Here is a 27,840-nt window from a genome sequence, read left to right on the forward strand (position 1 = left end):
TGTTCTCAATTATATTGTTTTTATTTCAGCATTTGATTGAGCCGAATGAACATCGCTGTGCAACACCTGTGGCCCATTAGTTGCGCCCAGCTGGTTTCAGACTGTCCCTTGTTTTTGTCAGTTTCCAAAACCACATTTAAAATTGTAGACTGGTTGAACACTCTAAATCGCCTCTATGTGTGAGTATGTGTAAGAATGGTGGTCTGTCTCCTTGTGCCCTGCGATTAGCTGGCCACCAATTCAGGGTGTTTTCTGCCTGTTGCCTGCAGTTAATTGGGATAGGCTTCAGCACCCCTGCAGTCCTTGTGATAATAATCAGGACACAAAATAAATGAATGAATGGATATTTTTTTACTTCCTGGTACCATAGAATGTAGGGTGGCAGAAGAGGTAGAGAAGACAAAAACAGTGGTTGATATATTCTGGCTAATCTTAAACAGTACTGTGCCAGTCAATTGATGAACACAAAGAGACAGACAACCATTCACACTCTCCCTCATACTTATGGGCAATTTAGAGTGCTCAACCAGTCAACCCTGCGTGATTTTGGGATGTGGGAGGAAACCGGAGTACCTGGAAAAAACCCGTGCAAACCTGGCGAAAACATGCAAACTCCCCACAGTGAGGACCAACCTGCAATTGAACCCGCAACCCCAGAACCTTAACGATATTTATTCATTCCTTTAATCTAATCACATGAGTAAACCCTGAAAATTATAGCCATACCATTCAACTTATACTTCAATATACAATATATGGTTATAACAAAACAAAACAATCAATGCAAGGAAATGATGCCTTAATTATTATTATTATTTTTTGACTGAACAAAGCATGAAATGTATTGTCATATTGATAACCTTCATTGGTCATTCATGTATTTCTGACAGAACAGCTTTGCTATAATGCTTTCAATGCGAAACCTGGGCATTCTGTATTACTCCGAGACAAGACAGTCCAATCTAATGAGCATCATCTCCATCTTGGGAAGCTAACTGAGGCCCCCAGCTCCCCTTTGTGTGGCTGGACATGTGTCCAACTAAATGATGAATGACCCTGCTTCTCCTTATATAATTGGCTCCATGCTGCTTGGACTGGCTGCATGTCTGCTGGTCGCCCACCTCTATCTGTCAATCACCAACCTGCTGCTGCCTGCTTGTACCTCTGATAGCTATGCTAATGCACAGCCTCTGAGTTTCATTGGGTGATCCTTTGCTGGTCCAAGCTAATCCATTAAATTTGTGACAGTAATAATCTCTCCACAAACACAGGGTTCCCCGTGTACTAAACGTTATTTGACCGTTCCTGTCAAATTGCTCTTTGCAAGGCACAGAAGTGAGGTGATGGATGAACCCTGTCTGGGTTTATTCATTCATTGGGCAGAGCCTTGTGCCTGTATGCGTGTGAAGTGGTGAGGAGATATTTGAAATGTTGGGAAGATATGTTTTAATAATATTTTGAAGTTAATTTTGAGAAATTAAATCTGAATGCATTTTTCAAATCTTTGAATTTCAATTTTCCTTTGAAAACATTTTTTAATTTGGTATAAATTACAAATGTACAGTAATTTGTTTGTGATGTCACTATAAATACACAATGCCGTGAAAAAGTATTTGCACCCTTTCTGATTACTGTGTTTCACAGGTTTCAGACCATCAAATCCATTTTCGTATGACAGGGAGATAACCGAAGGAAAGATTTAATGCAGTTTTTTAAAGGATGATTTTATTTACTAAGGCAGAAAAAATGACAAACTTGGCTAGCCCTCTGTGAAAAAGTAATTGCCCCCTTTGTTAAATGACAAAATAACTATGACTAATTACAATTGTAGGAAAGCTAAATTGAATTTCAAGTAGCAAGACAGACACAAGATACACGAGACATTGTAGACCTAGGTATGAATTGGTAGCCAGCGAATTGCAGGGCACAAGGAGACGGACACCCATGCACACTTACACCGATACCCAGGAGCAATTTAGAGTGTCCAATCAGCCTACAATGCATGTTTTTGGAATGTGGGAAGAAAACAGGGTACCCACAGGAAACCCACACAGACCCATGGTGAACATGCAAACTCGACACAGGTCAATCGACCTGGACTTGAACCCAGGACCCCAGAGCCGTGAGACCGATCCGCTAACCACTCATTCCAACAAGCTCCTTGTAATTTACTCCCTTGGTAAATGATGTCATCATTTAGAAAGTGCATTTTCTATTTCCTTGGCTTGTCACTTTGTCACACTAAAATTGGTTTGATGATTCTAATCCTTTGTGTATGATAAATATGCAAAATAGACAGAAATCAGAAAGGGGGCAAATACTTTTACACGGCACTGTATGTATACAGTAGTGCCTCTGCTTAGGAATGTCGCTACATAGGAAAAAGATCAGGTTACAAAAGGCCTCAATGGGAAATTTGTCTCTAGATACAAAAGAAATTCCCAGCTACAAAATGCAGATTCTGGCAGCCTCGTAGTGTAAAGGTTTCCCTCAATGTGGGCAGGCGCGGACTTCATTCCCGCTGGTGGCGCTATGATTGTGAGTGCATATGGATGTGTCTACAACCAACTGGTGACCAGACTAGGGTGTAGTCTGCCTTTCGCTCGAAGTCAGCTGGGTTTGTCTCCAGCTATCCCCGCGACCCTTTTGAGGATATGCGAATAGCAGGGGATAGCAGAAGACCTGATGCTACCAGCAGCATTAGACAGGTCTCTATCATGCTGGATGATGCAGCAAAAATAAAAATAAAAACTATCCTTATGCCCAATAATACTGTGGCTAGACATAAATGACATTGCTGGTTATCTTTAAGAACAGCTGGTAGACAAACTCAAAGACAAACGTTTGGCCTTGCAATTTGATGAAGCAACTGACAGCAACAAAGGGGAGACACAGTTGGAAACCTTCACGTGGTGTCTCCTGAGAGGCCGCTCGCCGCGGCCTGCGAATTCCAACAAATACCACTCAGAGCTGCCAACAAGGAACGTGGCACCCTACGTTTTTCATCCAGCCGGAGACATTTGACTGCCCCTCACCTCCGACTACCCCCCGGATGAAATAACCCGCGTTCCAGTGGCAACTCTAGCGCTATCTGAGGGCAATCCTCAGGCGCTTGTAGTGCAACAACAACAACAACAACAACAACAACAACAACAACAACAACAACAACAACAACAACAGCAACAAAGACTTTGTTTATTGCTTATGTACATTTTCCATGACAATTTCCCTGTGTGAGAGACAGCCACAGCTGAAGAGCTCTTCAAAATGCTAGACTGCTTCCTGACTGAGAATGGGAGAACTGCATTGGTGTTTGCAGTGATGGTGCACAGACCATGGCAGGGATGAGAAAAGGACTTCGGACTCTCATCAAGATTGGATTGGATTGGATAAAGTTATTCATCCCGTATTTGGGAAATTTCATTGTGACAGTAGCAAGAAGGAGGTGGGGGGGGGGGGGGGTTGCAGATACAAAAAAAACCCCACATAGTTACAACTTAGACCAGAAATTTGACAAAAAAACTGCATCTGTTAACAGTACATATGAAACATAAACAGAAAAAAGGACCAAAGTATTAACATAATCATCACTCATCATTAAAGTAAAAAGTATAAAGTACAAAGTAAAAAGGAATGTATTAAGAAATACTAAAATGTACTTTAAAAAAAAGATAGAGGGGCTGTAAAACACGTAAAACAAATAAGAATGGACAGAGCTATTCTTCTTCCATTTTGAACTTCTTACTTGTGTAAGACTGGTTATTCTGCTGTTGCTGCTCTGAAAAGCAAATACAGGTTCATCTTTGATATAAGAAAATCTGTAAAAATTAGTATTTTACATATTTTTTGTCAAAGTTTTTTTTTTATATTGTGCTTCTGAGTTAATGTTGATGATCAGTTGGAATGCATTATTGTTTATTGACGTTAATTAATTTAATTATATGGTTTGACATGGTCGGTATAAAAAATGTTTATAGTACAATTAAGGATTTAATTTAATTTTTAAATTTCAGATGCACTTTAAATATTTTCTGTTACCATTAATATAGCTGTTCTTTGTTATGAGTTGGTCGATATTTGTTTTTTTATTCTCTTATACATTAATAAGGTTTCAGTGGTTTACTTATAACAATTTTATAGACAAATGATACTATGCACGAGATGTTTTATTTTTCCTAGGGTGGTGCATGACAGAAAATAATTACGAAGCACTGTCTTAAGGTCATGGTGATGTGCAAAGTATAGTATATGGAACTGCCAAAAAAAGCTGGACAATAGTGCTACCAAAACTGTCAGGTTAAAAACCTGGGTGGACATGTGTCACTTTAATTCTGAAACAGAGGGAAGTGCGGCAAGTTCGATGTCAAGAGTGCCTGTCACAATTCTCTTCACTTCCCTTCTAATTTGAAAGAAAATATTTATGTCCAGAGCCAGATTTAGCTGCAGGGGGTGAAGAGGCAGCCTGACCAAAAACACTTCTCTAAGTAAATTCAAGTCAATAGGACACTTTGTGTCTAAGATAGTGAAACACTCACTCAATGAGACAACACTGACATACTACAATGGCAAAACAAAAGATTACATTTAAAAATATTCTAAATAGGGCAATAATCAATGAATTCAAGTAATAAGTTTAATTTTTTGTATTTGTATTTTGTAATTTAGAGTTGTGGTGTTTTCAATGGAATCTGACATGATACAGAAGAAAACAGGCGAGTTTGGAAGATTTTGTCAAACATTGGTAATTGTTTGTAATTCAAGCAGTCCACATCAGCACTCCAATTGCAGTACTCTGCCACACTCAGAACACAGGACAAAGAAAATTGCACAGGCAGTGGTACCTCAACGTAATAGTGTGTTCCAGGAGTGGTTTGATCACTTGCATTTTTTATACCTATAGTCACATTTTATCTAAATGTCCAGATCTATTGATCTGTGTATTTATATATATATATATATATATATATATATATATATATATATATATATATATATATATATATATATATATATATATATATATATATATATATATATATATATATATATATATATATATATATATATATATGTGTGTATATGTGTATATGTGTATATGTATATGTATATGTGTATATATATATATATATATATATATATATATATATATATATATATATATATATATATATATATATATATATATATATATATATATATATATATATATATATATATATATATATATATATATATATATATATATATATATATATATATATATATATACATATATATATACATATATACATATATATATATATATATATATATATATATATATATATATATATATATATATATATATATATATATATATATATATATATATATATATATATATATATATATATATATATATATATATATATATATTCATTCATTCATTCATTCATTTTCTGCACTGCTTTCTCCCCACTAGGGTCGCGAGGGATGCTGGAGCCTATCTCAGCATTCTTCGGGCCAGACACCGAGAATCGGTGGCCAGCCGATCGCAGGGCACAACGAGACGGACATCCATTCACACTCACACTCGTACAGAGCTGCAATTTAGAGTGTTCAATCAGCCTCCAATGCATGTTTTTGGAATGTGGAAAGAAACCGTAGTTCCCGGAGAAAACCCACGCAGGCCTAGGGAAAACATGCAAACTCAACAGAGTTAGGCCGACCTGGATTCGAATCCTGGACCACAGAGCTGTTAGGCCGACGCGCTAAAACTCAGCCGCCCAGCCGTAACAGCAATAATACAAGTCTAAAACGGAAAAGAAATTATATGATTGTTCAAAATTAGTCATACACGGAACGTTACAGCTCCAATAAAAGCGTTTTGCCATGGTTGATAGACTAGAGCAGGGGTGGGCAAACTTTTGGGCCCGGGGGCCATATTGACTTTAAAAAACTTGACAGATGGGCCGGGTCAGCACAAGATAGGATACACATAAAAAAGTGCATCCGTTAACAGTACATATGAAACATAAACAGTAAAAAAGGACTAAAGTATAAACATACTCATCATTAAAGTAAAAAGTATAAAGTGCAAAGTCAAGTAAGTAAAGGAATGTATTAAGAAATATTAAAATGTCATTTAAAAAAAGATAGAAGGGCTGTAAAACACAAAAAACAAATAAGAGTGGACAGAGCTACAGCCATTGGCTTCCGCGTGACGGCACCATCTTGGGGTTGAAATAAATAAATAAATTGGACAACGTCGGCGGGCCGGATTAAAAAGCCTAACAGGCCGTATGTGGCCCGCGGGCCGTAGTTTGCCCATGTCTGGACTAGAGCATATCAACAAAGGATGACAACAACATTCATCGGGTAGTTATGCCCTCTTTACAAACTATGGTAATAATGTCAGTGGTAATACTAAAATATGTAATTCTATCATATGATGTTTTTGGGTGGGGAGAAAAAATATGGTCTGAATATATTTCTTCTCTTTCTCCTTTTTAAAACATTATGGCGTATGCATGCATTGCCCTCACTTGGAATAGACAAGTAAATTGATTTTTATCTTGATTTTAAAAAGTACACATTTTATTGTTTCATGATTTCCCTAGCCGTGTAGTTTTTATTACTGACAAAATAGACACAAGGAGCCAAAATAAGGCAATATTATTCCATTTCAGAGAAAAGTATACATTTTGGGAATCACGTGATACTTCTGCTCTGACCTATATATCATGAAGACAGAAGCACGTTTCCGGCACCTTTCAGAACGCATTTATCTTGTGCAGAGCGTACCAATTAGTCTTGCTGGCGCAAAAGATATGAGAAAGACAGGGAAGTGTTACTTGGCATTTGTCCTTTAATAATGCTGCCTATATGATCATTCGAGCTGTGTCTAGCTATTCATTCAAAAATTTACTGCAAATATTAAGTTTTCTCCTATATAACTGACATTTTGATCCTTAGATTATTTTGTTAGAATATGCGAGCAATGGGGTATTTAAACATGTACCTTACAAATATTTATGTATTTGGTGAATATGTAATGTAATGTAATGTAATGTAAGGTAATGTAAGGTAATGTAATGTAAGGTAAGGTAAGGTAAGGTAAGGCAACACAGCGTAGCGTAGCGTAACGTAACGTAATGTAACGTAACGTAACGTAATGTAATGTAATGTAATGTAAGGTAATGTAAGGTAATGTAAGGTAATGTAATGTAAGGTAAGGTAAGGTAAGGTAAGGCAACGCAGCGTAGCGTAGCGTAACGTAATGTAACGTAACGTAACGTAATGTATTGTAACGTAATGTAATGTAATGTAAGGTAATGTAAGGTAATGTAAGGTAAGGTAAGGTAAGGTAAGGCAACGCAACGCAGCGTAGCGTAACGTAATGTAACGTAACGTAATGTAACGTAACGTAACGCAATGTAACGTAATGTAATGTAATGTAATGTATTGTAATGTAATATAATAAATATAATAGAATATATTGCATTAAATATTCTTGTTCATTTGTTTTGAAAAAAAACAATAAAACTACCCTTCCTTTAAATGTGTAATCCCGTTGTGATTTCTTTGGAGTATGCTTAATTAAATAGTTATGCATTAAAATGCATATGGACACATATAATGTATGTATTGCCAATACAAACCACAGATTTTTGTTACAGTTTGTAAGCCATGAATTAGCTCCTTCGTGCAGTTTAATCATTTACTATTTATTCATTTATGTATTTATATTTCCGTCCAGTAAACTAGGAGCCATACAAATAGGAAGAAAAAATAGCAAGTATACTAAAGAGCAGAAACAAAGTGAAAACAAAATATTTTATTCCGTGCAAAAACACTTCCATATACTTGAATTCATTCATTCATTCACACACACACACACACACACACACACACACACACACACACACACACACACACACACACACACACACACACACACACACACACACACACACACACACACACACACACACACACACACACACACACACACACACACACACACACACACACACACACACACACACACACACACACACACACACACACGTACACGCACACGCACACTGGCACCCCATCCATCATGGCTGTCACGATCAATCTAATAGCAGACAACAGCAATTCCGTCTACTATCGAACCGAAGATGGATACGTGACCTGCTCCGACAACTAATTTTGTTTTTCCCCCTTTACAATACCCACACACGACACCTCTATCTTTCACACTTTCCAAAGTCCTCCGTCACACCAACACACGATGCGTTTGTAATTTTTTCTTTATTTTGTGTGCATTTGGTTTAGGTTTCGACTTTTCACTTTTTCGGCAATAAAAATCAGTTACATATGATCCAAATTGAATAATCATTTTATGAATTTATTTCGGGTTGCACATACACAGAAAATCATTATAAGAAAATTAAAAAAAACCTGCTGCGATTGGCTGGCCACCAATTCAAGGTGTTCCTCATTTGTCGCCCCTACATAGCTGGGGAAGAGCGGTAAGGAAAAAGAATGAATGAATCAAAAATAAACATGAAAACGTCATTAGTCAAGGTTGGTGGTCCCAAGAGCAGTCATTGTAAAAAAACGCAAGGAAAAAGCACAAATATGGAGCACAACAAATATTATACATATTTTCAAATATATTCCACAGTGTTTTCATTTGTGTGTTGTGTACTTTATGACTTTATATTAATTGTTTGAACAGGACGATGCAAACATTTTGGGATCAAAGCTTTACATATTCGATTAAGAAAAAATAAATTAAAAGGTGCCTGTAAAACTAAATAAATAAATAATTTAAAATGAAATTAAAGGGGAAATGTGTAACCACTTATGTTGTAAATGTCTTGATCCCGCCCATATAAAGCAGACATAAAGCCACGTGTTTTTGCGCTCCTGCGTTTCCCGTCATTTCATACTGAAGTCTCTTAACTGTATTCAAAGAAAGTTGCAGTAACAGGTGGTGCATTTTCCCACACGCAATCCTCTTCATCCGCGCATGTGGCTGTCACAGGGCAACAATGATGAAGTTGGGGCGCCAGGGGTGTTCAAGTGGGAATGCACCAACGGCCTTGAGCTCCACAAACTGAATGAAGATCCCTGAGCCAATCATATAGGCCTGGACGGACAAAAAACAAACAAACAAACAAAAAAAACACTAGATGAAGTAGCACACTCAATAGTGAAAAAAATGGGATGACAATAAAATATGTTGACAAATACTATGTAAGTGTGTGTATACTCATTAATACCTTGACAAACAAGTGTCCTAACATGAGAAATTTGAGATACGAGGAAAATTGGAGCAATTTTTTGCCTTGAGATACGAGACATATTTGAGATAGCAGTGATTCCAGGAGGCTGCACCGAATTTATACAGGCCCCTGATGTCTCATGGAATGGTCCATTCAAGGCCAAAGTCTGACAGTTCTACAAGAACTGGATGTTTTGCACGGCGAGAAGAGCTACACAAAATTCGGCAACATGAGAGCAACATCAATGAAAGTTTATTTGAAATGGATTGTCGATGCTATGGATCAGCTGCCGAAGGATCTAATCATCCAGTCGTTTAAGGGATGCGGACTGACCAACGCTCTCGACGGCTCAGAGTATTACCAGATACAATGTTTCAGGTCAGATGACCCGACTGGTTTGTAACTTCTCCAGCAAGCGCGAGCTAATGCCAGTGACAATGAGTCCTTCAGAAACTCTACGCTGATGCAGAAGGTGATGTGAATGACAAGGACACCTACAACAGTGACATGTCTTTTGATTTTACCCAGTGAATTTGTAATTACTTAACAGTAATTGCCTTTTATTTGTGCCTTTTGCATAGTCCTTATAAACCGTGATTTACAATTTAGACAGTTGAATTTTTCGTTTATATATATATATATATATATATATATATATATATATATATATATATATATATATATATATATATATATATATATATATATATATATATATATATATGTATATGTATATATATATATATATATATATATATATATATATATATATATATATATATATATATATATATATATATATATATATATATATATATATATATATATATATATATATAGTGTTCCCTCGGTACTTCGCGCTTCAGCTATCGCGGAAAAATAAATAAAAAATTTAAAGATATTAAATAAAATTATGAATTACATCATTTTACAAGAGGTGGAAACAAAATATTCAATAAGAATTAGCAATTGCATCAAAAAAAGGCCAAAGAAATGGTCAATAACATGGTGAAAGTTCAGGAATCGCATTGATGATGTCATGGCTGTTCTAGGCGCATCTTCACCGCCCAAAAAAACAATGCTCACAACTCCCAATAACGATGTTTCTTACGTGCAAAAATACTGCAGAATCCGGACTACTATGATGTTTTTGCTTGGTGGTGCTTTTGTGCACGTGTTACACGTTTCTTTAAGCATTTTTGAAGGGGCACACCTACTTCGCGGAAACGCAGCTATTGCGGGGGGTCCCGGTCCCCATTAACCGCGATATCCGAGGGAACACTGTATATATATATATATATATATATATATATATATATATATATATATATATATATATATATATATATATATATATATATATATATATATATATATATATATATATATATATATATATATATATATATATATATATATATATATATATATATATATATATATATATATATATATATATATATATATATATATATATATATATATATATATATATATATATATATATATATTTTTTTTTTTTTTCCTAAGAAATTGCCATGCTGGTTAAAGGTTAAATATTATGGATTTGGAACAAGTGTACGTACTATTTTTTGCAGTCTTAAGGAAATGGTGGTATCAGCTCTCACTGAGGATGAAATTGGGGGAGGAAATCATGCCAGCCTTTATTGGACTACATTGTAACTACCCATTCATCATCGAAAAAGAAGTAGTTAAATTAAATTTCCACCAAATACACATCATACCATATTTATTCTGGCTGAAATGCCATGTCGATCTTTCTTTATTCTTTTGTCCCCTACGTAAAACATAATAATAATGTTTGAGCTCAATTAGAAACATTCGTGGGATTGTCAAACACGGAATGAGGCAGCTGGCAAAAATTGGTCTACTGGATAAATAATGAGGCAAATGAATCTTCTATTTACATATAAAGAGCTCTATTAATCAAGGTAAGTGTCATTACAGCATGGCTCATTGAGCAGAGGAGTGTGGGTGTTAAATAAAATTCTCTGTGCATGAATGCCTTTTGCTGGCAATATGTCTTGATTTGAGACCTGTCAGCAGCAGTAGGAAGCTGATAGGGGGTGAAGGAACAGGGAAGTGGGGGCGGATTAGCCTTTTTCTTAATCAGATTGTAGGATTAGAAAGATGGATAGAAAGAGGGATGTGGATGAAGGCGTGGTAGTGAAGGAATGTATTGCAATCACATTGCTTTAATTTATTAGTCACAAAGATCATTTCTAAGAGGGGGTTTAAAAAGAACGCCATAAAAATTACTTTTAACTACACTGCTTTCATGTTATCACCTTTACCTGATAAAAAAAGCTCCATGAAGACACCTATAAAAAAAAATCATTTTTTTGAGTATTGTTTTGATTATTGTCATGTTCAATATTTATTAAAAGTCTCAATTTTTGTTTTAATTACTAATTTATTTTTGGGGTTGTTTTTTTAATTAATTAATTTTGGAAAACTCAATTTTTAAAATTAATTTAATTTTGTTGGTTATTTTTTATATATTTTTTTCTTTTACACATTCATTTTTTCTTATATGTTTTTCAATTTAATTTAGTTTCCAGGATTGTTTATTTAAATTTTTTTTATTCTCCGTTTTTTATATTAACCTATTTTATTTATTTTCTGGGGAAGTTTTTTTTTCTTCGTTTTTCAAATCAATTAATTTTCTCAGGTTGTTATTTTGAATAAAAAAAATTTCTACTTCATTGTTTTCCAAACTAATTTTCAGGTTGTATTTAAAATTACTGTTTTTTCTTTGTTTTCTTTTTTTTCCTCAACAAGAAAGTGGCAATATCAAGATACTTGGAAGAGGGGATCTTGACTCGCGTACACACTTCCATTCAGTCTATTCAGTGCAATCATGTTTTATGGGTCAAATACAGTGGATATTAAATCATATTATTGGGATATTTATCATAGTTTGTCGACCTTATGCAGTCAACTCACGAACATGCGAGCCAATTCTCATCTCTTAGATGTTGCAATGTTTGCCCAAGAATACCATATCTACTCGCATATAAGCCGCCTGCGCATATAAGCGGCACCCTGAAGGTTACCTTGAAATTTTTGAATTTTACAATTTCTAGTGTATAAGCCGCCTCCCAGTTTTATGGTTTTAATAGGGAGTACAAATGTGGGAAAATCATCACAAGTGATGAGACTTTAAGTATCTCGACAACTGCCGCTTTCTCTTTTTTTGATTTTTTTTTGCCTGAACGCCAGAAAAAAAAGGATTAATAGAAAAAAAAATAAAACGAGCAAGCGGCAGTTATCAAGATACTTGAAGGTCTAGTGCGAACTGCCTTCTGCAAATTCTAGACTTGAAGAAACTTGTACGCACATTCATCATTAATGTGACTTAATAACTGGGCTGTCTTGCACTTAGTCCTGTATCTAAATAAAACGTGTTTGCACTGAATGGAAGCAAGTGTGTACGGAAGCACGGGTGCTCTTCTCGAGAATTTGGGCAACACAGTCCATGTGAGACCTTAAAGTATCTAAAATGCTGCAACTTTTTTGTTTTTTGAATTATTTTTTTCCCTCAGCGGTCAGGCTGAGGAAAAAAAAAGAATAAAACGAAAAATGAAGAAGAAATAAAAAACCTATCAGAAAAATAAAAAAAATCAATACAGTGTTCCCTCGCTACTTCACGCTTCAGCTATTGCAGACTCAGAGCTTCGCGGATTTTTTTCAGGAAAAAAAAAAAAAAAAATTAAAAGATATTAAGTTAAAATTATAAATTACATCATTTTACAAGAAGTGGAAACAAAATATTCAGTAAGAATTAGTAATTGCATCAAAGAAATGGTCAATAACATGGTGAGGGTTCAGGAATCGCATTGATGACGTCATGGCTGTATACAGGCGCATCTTCACCGCCCAAAAAAAACAATGTTCACAACTCCCAATAACGATGTTTCTTACGTGCAAAACACTGCAGAAGATCCTCCATACGGACTACTATGATGTTTTTGCTTGGTGGTGCTTTTGTGCACGTGTTACACGTTTCTTTAAGCATTTTTGAAGGGGCACGCCTACTTCGCGGAAATGCACTTATTGCGGGGGGTCCCGGTCCCCATTAACCGCAATAAGCGAGGGAACACTGTATATACATGTCGTCTCAGCTGGTCTCACAACACCTTGAAAAAGCAACTACAAGAGGTGCAATTGTAACTTCTTGTGCTTCTGTCTGACTGTGTTCAAATCCATGGAACTTAATGACCTTTATACTTTATAAAATGAAATGCACACGTAGAAGATTCTGAGATTGTTTGGCTCACCCTACTAATTTTCATCATATCATTACAAAATTAAAAAACCCTGTGCCAAATTCAGAATAAATGACCCACACCTTGGATCTGTCGTGAGAATTGCCAACTAAACCTGACTTTGATGCACTATCAAAATAAGAACATCAACAATGCTGTTCCCACATGTAATTTTCTATGGACTAGACCATGGGTGGCCATGTTCGGTCCTCAAGAGCTCCTATGCAGTCTGTTTTCCATGTCTCCCTCAACCAACACAACTAAATCAAATAATCGGGATTGGTATGAAACTTCTGGACAACATGCTGATGATTTTATCATCCTATTGAGGTGTGCTAGAGGAGGGAGATATGGAAAACAGACTGGATAGGGTTCTTGAGGACCGGACTTGGCCACCCATGGACTATACAGCTTTACTGTATACATTTTCTTAGCTTTGATATTTGTGTGAAAGTCTAAGTAATAAAATCATATTTGTGCACTCTCATTCCCCTGTTCAAATGCTTCCCTCCATTCAGCTGTCTTACATACCAGGCCAATAACACCAACACCTAAATTGCTTACAAAATCGCTTATGAACATTTTAAACCCAAATAATAACGCTGTGGGAATTTCCTTTCCAAATTATCTTACAAATTTGGCAAAAACACTTGGATGAGTATTCTTCCAAACTGCTAGCCACAATTCTTAAAAGGTATTGCTAAGAAGAAAGAAAGAAATGATGTACATTAGTGTCTCTATCTTACCTTTATGTTTGAACTGGCCTTAATTGTATGAGTTTACATGTAGTGCCACTGTCCATCCATTCCCATGTTCACACCCATGCCGCCCATTGGACCTGAAAAAAGGGTGTTTGAAGAATTAATTTCCTCCAAAATTCACCCCCAAAAAAATGACAACAACAAAAAAACACACGCAGTGCAGGCTGATTGAACACACTAATATGAGCATGAATAGTTTCCGACTCCCTATGCCCTGTGATTGGCTAGCCACCAATTCAGGGTGTCCCCTGCCTTGTGCCTGAAGTCAGCTGGGATAGGCTCCAGCACCCCCTGCAACCCATGTGGGGATAAGTACCTATGATAAGTGGTTGGGCAAATGAATGAATGAACATTCTTTGATTACAGGAAGGTAACTTACCTCCCGGTCGGAGACTCATGTGCTGTTGTCCATCTAGGACAAAGCCTCCCATTGGTTGACCATCTGGACTGTAAGCTGTACCCTGACTCACTGAAAAAGGAATCGAGTAAAATAAACAAGTGAAATGGGAGTCACTGTTGGCTGTTTTGTACATTATTATACATAGCCACAATTACTTTCTGTGATTGTACTCCAAATTCGGGATTGTTCTATTGGTGTTTCGAGTCACACAGTCTCTGTAGCTGTCTGCAACCAGCCAATAATCCTCTAATAATATATTTAGGTTTTAGCAGTAACCTTGTTACACACCAATTAATCATTTAAAAAAGGAATATTCCCATATTTTCATTTTTTAGTAACACAATTATTACCCCTGTGTTAACCCTTATATAATCCAAATACCTTGAGTTTGATTTTGATTTATTTATTAAGGGACCGTACACTTTAATGAACATATTTATGCTAATGAACATATAGTATATGTAAGATTGTAGCCGAGGGTTAATTTCTATCTTTAGTCTCTTGTGTAGGCTGAAAATAAAAAATGACACATACTAGACATACACACACACGTAGTAACACACACATATGGCGAAGGGGTTCAGAGAAGGGAGTTAACATACGCAAATTTGTATTGAGTGTGACGTGGACAGAGAAGGTGCTTTGGCTGAAAGCATTCTTTTTGAAAGGAACTAACCACACATTCACAACTAGAACCAGCCCTTCCATTTTGTTTTGTAAAAAATCTAGCATTTTTTTTTAATATCTGACGGTGGTGGTATGATTTTGTTTTTTTGGTTTTCATTCCTGTCAATAAAACTTTGATGAGAACAGATTTATAATTAAAATATATGTGACATAGTCTTAAATGAGAAGAATTTCAGCTAGCAGTGTGCCTTGAGAATTTCTCAACGCAAAAAGTGTGCCGTAGCTAAAAAAAACAATAGGAAACACTGATCTAAAACTTGGTGAGAAAGGCCTCAACTCTGACAATGTGCAAATACATTATTTAAAAGCCAATCACTTTAGCTTAACATAAGAAAACAGAGGCCGGTCCGGTGGGGCGAGTGGTTAGCGTGTTGGCCTCACAGCTCTGGGGTCCTGTGTTCCTATCCAGGTCTTGTCCATCTATGTGGAGTTTGCATGTTTTGTGTGGATTTTTCTCCCGGTACTTTGGTTTCCTACCACATTCCAAAAAGATGCATGGTAGGCTGATTGGATCCTCTAAATTGCCCCTAGGTATAGGTGTTAGTGTGCATGGTTGTCAGTCTCCTTGTGCCCTGCAATTGGCTGGCCACCGATTCAGGGTGTCCCCCTCCTCTGGCCCGGAGTCAGCTGGGATATGCTCCAGCACCCCCCGCGACCCTCTTGAGGATAAAGCGGTTCAGAAAAGGAGATGAGATAGGAAAACAGAAAATATTGCATTTTCAACCCTTTTTTTTAAAATTCAATGAATATGTAATATTTCATGCACGCATTTTAATTGCCTTCCTATAATTTTTATTTAGCTGGAAGGCATTTTGAATTACTTTGTGTACAAATTGTCCTGTTGATCTTGTCTTTGCCTTTTAATCCAATTTAACTACAATAAAACGTGTCAAATGTCTTATTTGACACAGTGGTACCTCGACATCGTAATCCGTTCCGAGACTGAGATTGTATGACGAGCGAACGTTTCCCATTGGGGGGTTCGAGTTTTTTCCATGACAACGCACTCATAAACGGGAACAAACAAATTTAAATCAACTTGGATTAATAAATACCTGGCTTGGTCGCATCTTGAAATTTTGATCGTATCGCGGGCAAATTATCCGATCTAAATTTTCGTCGTACCACGATCATGTCGTACACCGAGCATGTACCACAAGGGACCACTGTATCGACATACGAACAATTCGAGATACGAGCAATATTCGTTTTTCGCATTTTTTTTTCCTGTTAGTCAGTGCGAATGGCCTATATACTACTTCTCGTTGGCAAGTGGTCATGCGTTATCCTACTGTGAGGACATTTGTGTGCATAATTTTGGGAATATTTTGAAGGGAATACAAACTCAAACAACCCTCAATATGGACTGAAAGTCAGTGTGGAGGCGGGGCAAAAAGAGCCAACCAGGAAGAAGAAAAGTATCAAAATGTCAAACTAAATTAGAATTAAATTTAGTGTTAGATTCGATTAAACTTATTTTGAGTGTGTCTGCATCATAATCCAAGTTCATTTAAATTTATTTATGTTATGTTACAAGCGTATTGCCGTGCAAAAAGCTTTTATGATTAAATTTAAAATGAAATTCAATTTCACCTGCTCTATTGGACTGGTCAATCATAGGCTGGACTATTCTCCTCCTTGCATTGATGAACCTGGAAATTAAAGAGATGCCATGTAAATAACAAAGGCACATTTTTTTCTGTCCATAAACATTACCAAATTATTTTTTTGAGAACATTGAACAGAATCAGAGTGTTTAATCACTTCCTCATTTACAGGTTTACTGTAATCAAAGCCCAGCGGTCGAGTGGTTAGCGCGTCTGCCTCACAGTTCTGGTATCCTGGGTTAAAATCCAGGTCGGTCCACTTGTGTGGAGTTTGCCTGTGTGGGTTTTCTCCAGGTACTCCGGTTTCCTCCCACATTCCAAAAACATGTATGGTAGGCGTGAATGGTTGTTTTTTTCCTTGTGCCTTGCAATTGGCTGGCCACGAATTCAAGGTGTCTGCGGCCTCATGCCCGAAGACAGCTTGGATAGGCCCTAGCACCATGTGTGAACTTTGTGAGGATAAAGCGGTTAAGAAAATGAATGAATGAATCAATGCAAACCCGTATTAGAAATTAAATAATTGACTTCCCAGGATAGCATCAAGTACTTATGAAGCATGTATTCCTTAAGAAATCTATTGATTCAGTGCTGTAGCCACAGGCTACAATGAGACTAACTGGTATGCCAATATTTTGGCATGAACAGCCTGAGGCAACATAGTGAGCCTGAATCAGTGACATCTCAATTAGAGCTTTCAAAGTATGTACAGTTGTGGTCAAAAGTTTACATACACTTGTGAAGAATATAATGTCATGGCCCTCTTGAGTTTCCAGTTATTTATACAACTCTGATTTTTCTCTGATAGAGCGACTGGAACAAACACTTATTTGTCACAAAAAACATTCATGATGTTTGGTTCTTTTATGACTTAATTATGGGTTAGCAGAAAAAGTGATCAAATCTGCTGGGTCCAAAATATATATACAGCAACACGAATAAGCAACTTTGGGGACTTAGGAAGTTGTGTCAGTGAAATGAATTTCACCATGTAATTTCCCGAATACGGGATGAATGAAGTTATCCAATCCAATCCAATAACATAGCTCTTAGCTTCTTGTGAGTGATTATGAGTGACTACAGCTGGTGACTTCTCTGAGGCCATTTAGATGGGGCTCATTGGATGCAAACGCCCACAAACGTTACAATGGGAAAGTCAAAGGAGCTCAGCATGGATCCGAAAAAGTGAATGCTTGACTTGAATATGTCAGGAAAGTCATTTAGAGCCATTTCAAAGCAGCTGCAGGTTCCAAGAGCAACAGTGCAAACAATTGTTTGTAAGTATAAAGTGCATGGCACTGTTTTGTCACTAGATTGTAAATGCAAGCAACGATGCACGGTCCTTAACATGAAACACATTTTAAATACAGTAATATGGCGTTTTATCTTCTTAGCTGCTGATGGTCGCGTGTGTACTTGGAGTTTAACCCAACTATCTATAGGTAGTCGGAAGGGTACAACTTGAATCAGTTGCGAACCAATTGCAAGGCTCCAACAAACAAGCATTGACATACACACTCATACCTCAGACTATTTAAAGTGTTCAATCAACCTAACATGGATGTTATGGGGAGAATCTATAGTATATGGAGAAAACACATAGTCATGGAAAAAACATAAACTCCACACAAGAAGTAAACCTCTGAACTCAAAACTGAGAGGCGGCCGTACAAAGCACTCCTCCACAATGCTTCAATGTTGAGCTGGACCATATGACAAAAATGATTATCACGATACAAAAAAATATCAGTCGATATTGATAATTATCACAATAACCAACACATCTTATTTGTTTCCAATTTGAAACTTCAAATTTCTGCTAAAAAATAAATTAATTACTTTCTTCCTTATTCAAATATGAAAGTAACTACTGTACTTTCTCGCATATAAGCCGCTCCCGCACTCTTAAAATTGCCTTTAAATCCGGGCCTCAAAATTCCTCGGTACGCGACTGTATGGATTTACCGTATTGACTTGCATATAAACCGCATGCACATTTAATCCGTACCCTTAAAATTGCCTGAAAAATTGTTGAAATTTACAATTTCTTGTGTGTAATCCGCCCCTGGATTCATAATTTTCACGTCCATATTCATGCTTTTTAATAGGGAATACAAATGTGTTACTTTGAAGGGAAAATCTTAAGAAAAATCATCACACTTGGTATTTCTGAGATAGTCTATGAATCAAAAGCACGTTATTCTACATATATCATAAGGAAGTTAGTAATAAATGTATTAATGGCTGTTTTCTTACTACAAAACAGAACATCTCTCATCTCATCTCATTTTCTGAACCATTTTATCCTCATTAGGGTCCCGGGAGGTGCTGGAGCCTATCCCAGCTAACTCTCAGCCAGTGGCGGGGGACACCCTGAATTACAACCATGCACACTCACACCCATACTTAGGGGCAATTTAGAGCTTCCATGTTTTTGGAATGTGGGAGGAAACTGGAGTACCCGGAGGAAACCCACGCAGCCCTAGGGAGTACATGCAAACTGCACGCAGATGGACATGACCTGGATTTGAACCCAGGACCAGAGAGCTGTGAGGCTGACACGATAACCGCTCGCCCCACCGGGCTGCCCGGAAACAGAAAATAACCAACAATTAGGAAATGTTAATTTGCCGAATGATAAGTAATGACCATATAAAATAAGGCGGAGTGTGTTTTGTTTTGAATACGTTTCAATAAGATGCATTATTTAAACTGTGGGCGACCTGGTGGTCTAGTAGTCTGCCTCACAGTTCTGGGGTGGAAGATTCGATCCTAGGTCACTCCTCGATGTTTGAAGTTTGCATGTGCTCCTCGGACTTGCGTGGGTTTTCTCTGGGTACTCCGGTTTCCTCCCACATTCCAAAAACATGCATGGTAGTCTGGTTGAACACTTTAAATTACCCCTAGGTTTGATTGTGAGCGTGTATGGTTGTTTGTCTCCTTGTGCCCTGTGATTGGCTGGGCACCAATTCTGGGTGTCTCCAACCTGGTGCCCACCGTGAGCTCGGATAGGCTCCAGCACACCTCAAAACCCTTGTGATGATAAGTGGTTCGGATATGTATGAACAATTTATTGTTGTGCACCAAAGCCGCTTTGTGAACGCCCAATTCCATAGTACGTGTTTTAACGTGCTCATGTTAGTCGCGGTTGTATAGCTAGATTTTCTTAGTGTTTGCATATTGTCCATGTTTTGTCTATTTTAGTCTATCACCTAAAATGTTGGCACATAAATGATTTAAAGGTTACAAGGATATTTGCAACACTAATATTATTGGACGCCATAGTCTAGTTTTACTTGCAAACAAAATAATCTTTTAATAATTCGGTCTTAAAATTATGTTTAAAAAAACAGATTTGCTCATGTTCAGTTTTTTTTAATCCAATTTAGTTAGTTCCCTTATTGTACAATTTTCTAATTCTGATATAATTAAAACCTGTTATTGAGAAACACCTTTTGATAGAAGCTTGTAGACTTGGTCAATTCAATAGAAAACAGGTGTCTGTCTACATAAAATTGGTACATTAAATTGGTCTAGATAATGTGAATTTGGAAAATATGCCAATTCATTCATTCATTCATTCATCTCCCATACCGCCCATCCTCCAAAGGGTTGCGGGGGTTGCTGGAGCCCAACCCAGCTGTCGTTGCGCAAAAGGCAGACTACACCCTACGCTGGTCACCAGTCAGTCACCAAAATCAAGTTAGTGAACCTCTATGCCACAAGCTCCAATCATGCATATCTGTTTTGAATATTGTTCTCTTCAAAGTAGATAATCACAATGAATATTGGTAGCACAAAACTGAATTTAAAGGTTTTTACCAGTTGTTGACTTGGAGAATGGTGAGGCCTGTGTCTTGTGCAAGTTGTTTCTTCTGTTCCTCTGATGGATACGGATGCTGTGGGGAATTAAGAAAAAGACCAATGGAACTTGCAATCTTTTCAGGAGTGGTAAAACTCCTTAATTCAAGATGCAATTGTTCAAATGAATCATCCCACCAAAACCATGGACTGCCCGATATATATATTTGGCCCCATTAACACTTCAGGGTAAAAGCGTGTGGCTTTCTGTGACATTATTTGACATTGCTTGGCAAATGATCGAATGGGGTGTAAAGAGACACAATAGTATCTTTTGTTTGGGACCCTGGTAAGGCCAGGCCCCGTACCTCTTACCCCACCTCTCCCCCAAATTCTAGCCTGGTCGTTTATGTCGTTATTCTGTGTGTGTGTATGGTGTGTGGGCGTGTGTTATTAAGGGAGGAAGGTGGCAGATGGCAGACAGAGGTGACCCATGTACTGGGAATAGGGTCGTGGGCTAGTAGTCATTCTGCTGATGTCAGACCATCAGCTGGCTACTGTTGTCATCAGTGAAGGATGACCTTCCAAAAACTAAATTTCCAATTACTTTTAAGGTAGGGGGCCTAAGGCATTGCAGGAATTGGTCAACAAATCAATGTATTCTGTGCTCCATAAGGCTGATGTTGACAAATCAAATGTATTTGGAATCTTGTTTTTTTTAATTTATTTTAGCAATAATAAAAAAGACATTCAACTTACATGACTGCTGCCATCAACAGAATAGAACTTTGTGTGGCAAATAAAATGTCTAGACAGTGCCACTAACAGGCCTCTGCGTGTGCCTGACAATATGAAAATACTGTACCTTTTAACTTGGTAGTGGATGAGTGTGGGTAAAAATATCAATAAATCAATGCATTGCAATTACAGTGGACTCCTTATTTGCAATTCAGCATTCGCATATTTTTAAATAAAAAATAACTCATACATGCGTTGAGGCCAAATGCTCACTCAGATTTTTCGGAATTATTCACCCGCGGATGTAGGGCTAGAGTTCCAGGATGATGTTGTATCTGAGGGAAACCCTCCAGGCCCATGGCATGACGACCAGTGTGTGTTTTGGCTACTGAATAAATATCTGTACATCATTGCTGCGTGACTCCTTATTTCGACATATCCCCTCAGACTCTGATCCTTGCTCGCTACAATGTACATGTGTATGGGGTCATTGTATGTGTTGTATGCCATGGAAATCGTCCTCCCTGATGATGTTGCATCGTGCGGCGCAGGTTCAAGTCCTGAAGTGGTAGAGGGGAACAGATCAGGCCCTCACGGGTTGCAACCGTTTTGCCGCTGGCGACAAGATTTGGTAAACATTACGTTAAAAGCTCACGCTAGCAGCCTAGTCTATACTACCCTATCTGAAGGCATCAAAGGAAGGTTTCCTAAGATTATAGTCTCTCGGTGGTAGACCGTCAGGGCCTGCAAGGCCTTATCTGAATCACAAACTTATGTTAATCATGTTTTGTCCATAAGCTTAATTTCAGTGCTTTTCCCCTGGTTGCGCTGCTTCCAGATGTTCGTTCTCATAATTAAGCATCTAACCAATCACATTTCAGCTATTATTTGTTGCCAGGGTTAGAAATCGGCCTTGAGGCCTTCACAAACAGTTCTGCAGGCTCTGCTGCATAAAACAAGAATCGATAAAACTGTTGCTTTAACCAATCAGCTTTTGAGTTGGTGACACCAAGGCCTTCTGGCAGGCGTAAGGATACGTCATTGCCTTCTCGCAGATCCAGTAGAGGTTTTACAGCCATAAAATAGTTTTTGATGGTTGGATTGATTCAGACATAGCCGAAGACGTCGGTAGGAAATTCACGGCCTGCCACTGAAATCCATACAATGAAGCGTACACTCGTTACACTAACCCCAGGAAACCGTACCAGTGACGTGATCCATCCTCTCTACCATGTCAGTGCTCGGCACTTAATTTCGAGGGAGGGCAGCTAAGACGCGGCTTGTTGGTAAGAGGGGTGCCGATTTGAAGCCTAGTTGTGGCTATCAGCTATTATTTATTTTTCGGGTCCGAAATCTACCCAGATGCTTTCATAATAAGTTCTGTAGGCCCCGTCCCATAGAATAAGTCTTGGTCAGACAGTTGCTTTAACCAATCATAATTCAAGTTGGTGACACCAAGGCCGTCTAGAAGCTGTATAAAAACGTCACCCTTTTTACACCCTATGATTGGATAGTGAGGGGTAATAGCCAGCGCTATAAATCTGCATCTCTAGTGAGCGGCAGAAGCAAATTTATTGATGTGTTGATTTAATAGAAGGAATAGATTTGGTTACAGATTTACCTTCAAAACCATTTTCATGATGGACTTTTCAAGAAAAGCTATTCAAAGCTCCAAAACTAGCAAGCCTGTCATAACTGGGAAAATGAATTGTCCTCCACTTGCAGTCCAGTAACTACGAAGCGGTATCCCTGGCTTCGAAGAACACAGCAAATTGTATTGCTGGGAGTGCTTGTTATTTTCCAATGATATGGTATTTGGATAAATACTGGATTTGTACAATTCACTTGCCTAACCAAGTCAGCAAAGCGACACCAAAGCACTCGCATACAAGCAAAGGTGGTTTCCAAAACTTTTGGGGAAACAAGAGTGGACCAATAGTTAAGCGAACAAGTATATAGGAACCGGCTACCCATAACCAAAACCTGAAGAAAAATAGGGAAATATTAATAACACTAATAGACTGTCATTTTTGGGGGGCAAGCAGGAACTTTCCTTTCAAGGAATGACTGAAGCGCAGGGATAACCTGTGCGACAGAGTGCAGTTGAAATCTTCTTGAGGAAAGAAAACAGCATAAAATGAGCACGACTGGATGAGGGTGTCTTATACAACACCTACTTTCAGATATATTGTGAAGAAGTAAGGGTTAGTACGCCTGAGCCACCCATAGGTAATTTGTTTTGACTTTTCTTAGCCGCCTTGGGCCATTGATTGTAGGCATCATATTTGATTAGCCTTAAGCATCACGAGAATTGTTTTTCTGGTTATTGCCAAGTTTTTACGGCCCACTACTCAGATCATCATGTTAAAACGCTATCTGTGCCAGAGCCAGCATAACGCCATACAAGAACCATCTGATTTTGTGATGAACCTGTGCTGAAGAGAAATAAGGTTTGCACACCAGAATCTTTTTGTCTGGCAAACGGGGTTTGCCGTTCACCAGCATAACAATATTTAGTTATATTAATATTCATTCATCCATTAATGTTTTGAAGTGCATATCATCACAAGAGTCGGGAGTGCTGGAGCCTATCCTAACTATGGGCACCAGGTGGTGGTCACCCTGAATCGTTGGCCAGCCTATTGCAGCACACAAGGAGATGGACAACCATTCATGCTCACATAGGGGCAATTCAAAGAGTTTGACCTGCCTACCCTGAATATTTTTTGGATGTGGGAGGTAACCGGAGAACCCGGAGAAAATCCACCCAGGCCTATGCAAACTCCTCACAATGAGGACCGTCATGGGATCAAACCCTCGACCCCAGAACTTTGAGGCTGATGCACTAACCACTCATCTGCCGGGCTGCCCGAAGTAAAACTTAATGATTTTGTATTATATGATAAATATTTTAAGACCCACTTCTCTCTGTAAGAGAGCACAGAAAATAAACAACTCTGGCAGTTTGACAGTCCTTGAATATATGTCTGCTTAGAGCATTGAGAACTTAAGTGAATTATTTTCAAGTCTCATCTCGCCAAGGGTAAAATCGTACCACCATATTTTCCCACATATAAGCCGCCCCTGCGTACAAGCCGCACCCATGCAACTGCTTTCTCAATAGCTTCCTTTAAGGATCTTCAGAATGGTTGACAAAAGTGTCAGACTATCGCAGAGGACCTCACCTTACGTTGTCACCGACCATAGGACTCACGCAACAACATCTGACAAAACATAATCCAACTCCATTCACAACCTCAACAAGACACGCTTTCTTAACAAATCACAGATGAAAGAGGATGGAGGATAGCAAGAGGATAATTCAATTAAGTCCTTATCTTTTTTGATCTGTAAAATCTAATGGTAGACTGTTGGATTTGTTCTGTATTACTATTATACATATATGAGTAGTAATTCATTTCTTTGTTAAATCATTAAAAGTCTTTCTATTGTTCGGCTCGAGGTCATAAACTGCCGCCTAGTCCACTCTCACATGGACTTCTCCAAGGATTGTTGACGCTACATCCAAATACCCAGTATCGGGCTGTGAGGGTTGTTGATCGGGCAAGGACTCGATATCTGCCATTTCCAGCCACGGAGCCCATAACAAAGATATTGTTTCTGCCACGTCCATAACACTCGTGACGCACTTTGGGCTTCTTTATGTAATTGTTATATGATTGTTAGTTCAAATGAAGGCGTGATTGTTTTTGTTTTAATGCCTTAAAGCTGTACGCAAAATACTGTTCGAGAGGGATACTTTGGAAGATCGCCTCCCTTAAGGTTACTTATCTGTGATCCATTCTATTTAATTAAATGTCAATAATTGAATAAGATGTCTGCCTGCAGTTATTGATAATTACGGACGAAGGTAATTAATAATGAACCTAACATAGACTTTGGAAAGGAAGGGATTACTGAGAACAGGATCTCTGTCGGCCTATTATAAACCACAAAAATTAGGAGTTTATGACACAATTGTAAGTGTGAAGTATAAAAAAATATGTAAGAAGAAAGAAGTTGCTGTATCTTAGACCTTAAAAAGTAAAAATAAAAAATAAATTGTGCTCTATTCTTTCTCTCAGGTTGCTATATCTGGACAAAGTACGCAATCAGTTCATTCATTTTCCAAACTACTTATCCTCATGAGGCTTGCAAAGGATTTGGACCCGAGATAGAACTCTTGATCTCAGAATTGAGGGGGGCCGATGCGCTAACCACACACCCATCGGGCTATCAAGTATACAATCATGCTCCAAAATACACACAGACCCTTTTCTTTATTCTTGAATGGATCAAATAGGAACAACAAATGAAGTATGTCCAGAGCCCACGACTAACTAACTACCTTTACACAGAAATGATTTCACTGTATAACAAAATAGTCATGACTCAATAGTAATCAATACTAAACTTTTATCATTAACTCTAACCATTAGCTTGGTAGGTACAGTAGCTCACTCATTTATGTTAATGGGTTTAAAGATTCTATACTTTATTTTTGTGTCTATCATAGTTCTTAATTGGCTATCAATTTTAGCCAGGGTTTTCTTAACTTTGGCAAAGATTGAAAAGCAAACACTTTTGTTCCTAGAAGTATGACCCATGTCCATCTGCATGAGCGAGCCATGTCCATTGGCTAAAGGACAAATCATTTTGATGATATTTTTTTAAATGAACATGAAATCTTGGAGGGATTGTAGCTCTCATCAGCACTGAAGGGTGCCAAATTGAAGCATATTTGCGCCACATGTTTGAAGTGTCCAAGCTCAGTGTATAACTGAATGAGAAGCTATCACAGCTCATTTATGTTAGTCAAGGCTGTCATCTTCACACATGAAAAACCAGTGAGTCTGATTATCATTAAAATAATCAGATTTGCATGTACAAAATAACTAAATAAATAACAAAAGTATCACATGTCCTGCGATGTCAGTATTGCACTGGGCACATTGCAATGTCGCGGTGCAAATAAGAAATCCTTCAGGCCCAAAGTAAACCAACAAATCTTACTGTCATGCGAGCTACCAATGGTATCCTAGTGATCTCACCTTTGGAAGCCTAATAATTTTCTCATGAAAGATAATGAAGGGGTGGAGTTTACTTGGCTTGCAACAGTATTCATTGGACATAACTAAAACATAGGAAATGCAGATAAAAAAATCTTACTGTAAGGTGCTGAAACAGCCATGCTCTCATTATATTTGTAGCAACTTTAGGGAAGATGCCTCTTTTCTTCTGCCTCTTCTTGTCCTGGTCATCTTCATCTCCTGTTCCTGGTGATGCAAGGCTGTTGTCAAGGCCATCGCCTAGGATTACAACAACAACAAAGAGTCACATTATGAAAAGAAAAAATATAATAATTTGCTCCCTGTAACCGTTAGCCCCATACATCGACTTATCATGGTTTAGCAACAAATATCCAAATATAGGCTGGAGCTGTATTCCCGATGTGGAATGGTAAAGCACAAGATTCTTCCTCTCACCTCTGTTTGATTCCCGCAGACATTGGATAATGAAGAGAAGTTTGTAGTGTGGGAGCTCAATAAAGCCAAGAGCTATTAATACAATCTGAGTCACTCGGATGACATGAACTAATGACTGCAGAGTTGTGCCCAATGTGAAATAATGAATGCCCATTCAGGCACTGTGTTACATGTAAGGTTATTTTTTAGGGACCTCTATTTGAAATCAACTTTTTTTTTCAACGTTTTCCCGTAGTTTTTTGTGTACGCCGTATAATAACTTTTGTACAATATTTTTTTTTTAAGTACATATGTTATTTATAAAACCGTTTTACCCATTTCGACTTTAATCCGGATCATCTCGGTCACTGGTAGCAGACAAAAACATCATTGTTGACTGCTAATAATATCATGCTTTAAGCATGATATGCGCACCGGCATTCCCCTTCACACGTATGTCTTTTCATTGTATAAATACTATAGCGTGTCAGCAAGCAATGTACGCCGACAGTCAAGCGTCATACAGCAACAACTACAAATTTTAGTGCATACAAAAGGTGCACCAACTAATATGCTCCTCTGCCCCCATCCACAATTTTTGACTTTTAAGTGAACCCTATGTGACTATATATGTGCCGCGTTGCATTTGTACATTTTTCCTATCGCTTAATAAGGTGAATTGCAATCATTAATGTGGGGACCAATTGGCCAAGGTTGACAGCTATGGAAATGAGAATAATGATTCTGTGGGAATAGTAGAGGTAAAACACAATAAACAAACCTTACTCTGACCTGTGTATGATAGAGACCCAATAACATCAAATCATGTGTTGTTAAA

General features: G+C 37.8%; 1 protein-coding gene across 1 annotated transcript in view; it reads right to left on the reverse strand.

Annotated features, from left to right (window-relative positions):
* Nucleotides 1-8,121: 8,121 nt before the first annotated feature.
* Nucleotides 8,122-27,840, reverse strand: part of meis2b (Meis homeobox 2b) — a 37,644-nt gene continuing 17,925 nt past the window's right edge. Inside the window, exons 8-13 of the mRNA XM_077711571.1 lie at nt 26,707-26,846; nt 20,821-20,897; nt 16,988-17,046; nt 14,687-14,776; nt 14,293-14,384; nt 8,122-9,121 (exon numbers count right to left, since the gene is read on the reverse strand). Coding sequence (XP_077567697.1) covers nt 14,326-14,384; nt 14,687-14,776; nt 16,988-17,046; nt 20,821-20,897; nt 26,707-26,846 — 425 coding nt within the window. The 3' untranslated portion in view covers nt 8,122-9,121; nt 14,293-14,325. The remainder of the gene's footprint in view (nt 9,122-14,292; nt 14,385-14,686; nt 14,777-16,987; nt 17,047-20,820; nt 20,898-26,706; nt 26,847-27,840) is intronic.

Source organism: Stigmatopora nigra, unplaced genomic scaffold (genome assembly GCF_051989575.1).
Source record: "Stigmatopora nigra isolate UIUO_SnigA unplaced genomic scaffold, RoL_Snig_1.1 HiC_scaffold_26, whole genome shotgun sequence".
Lineage (NCBI taxonomy): Eukaryota > Metazoa > Chordata > Actinopteri > Syngnathiformes > Syngnathidae > Stigmatopora > Stigmatopora nigra.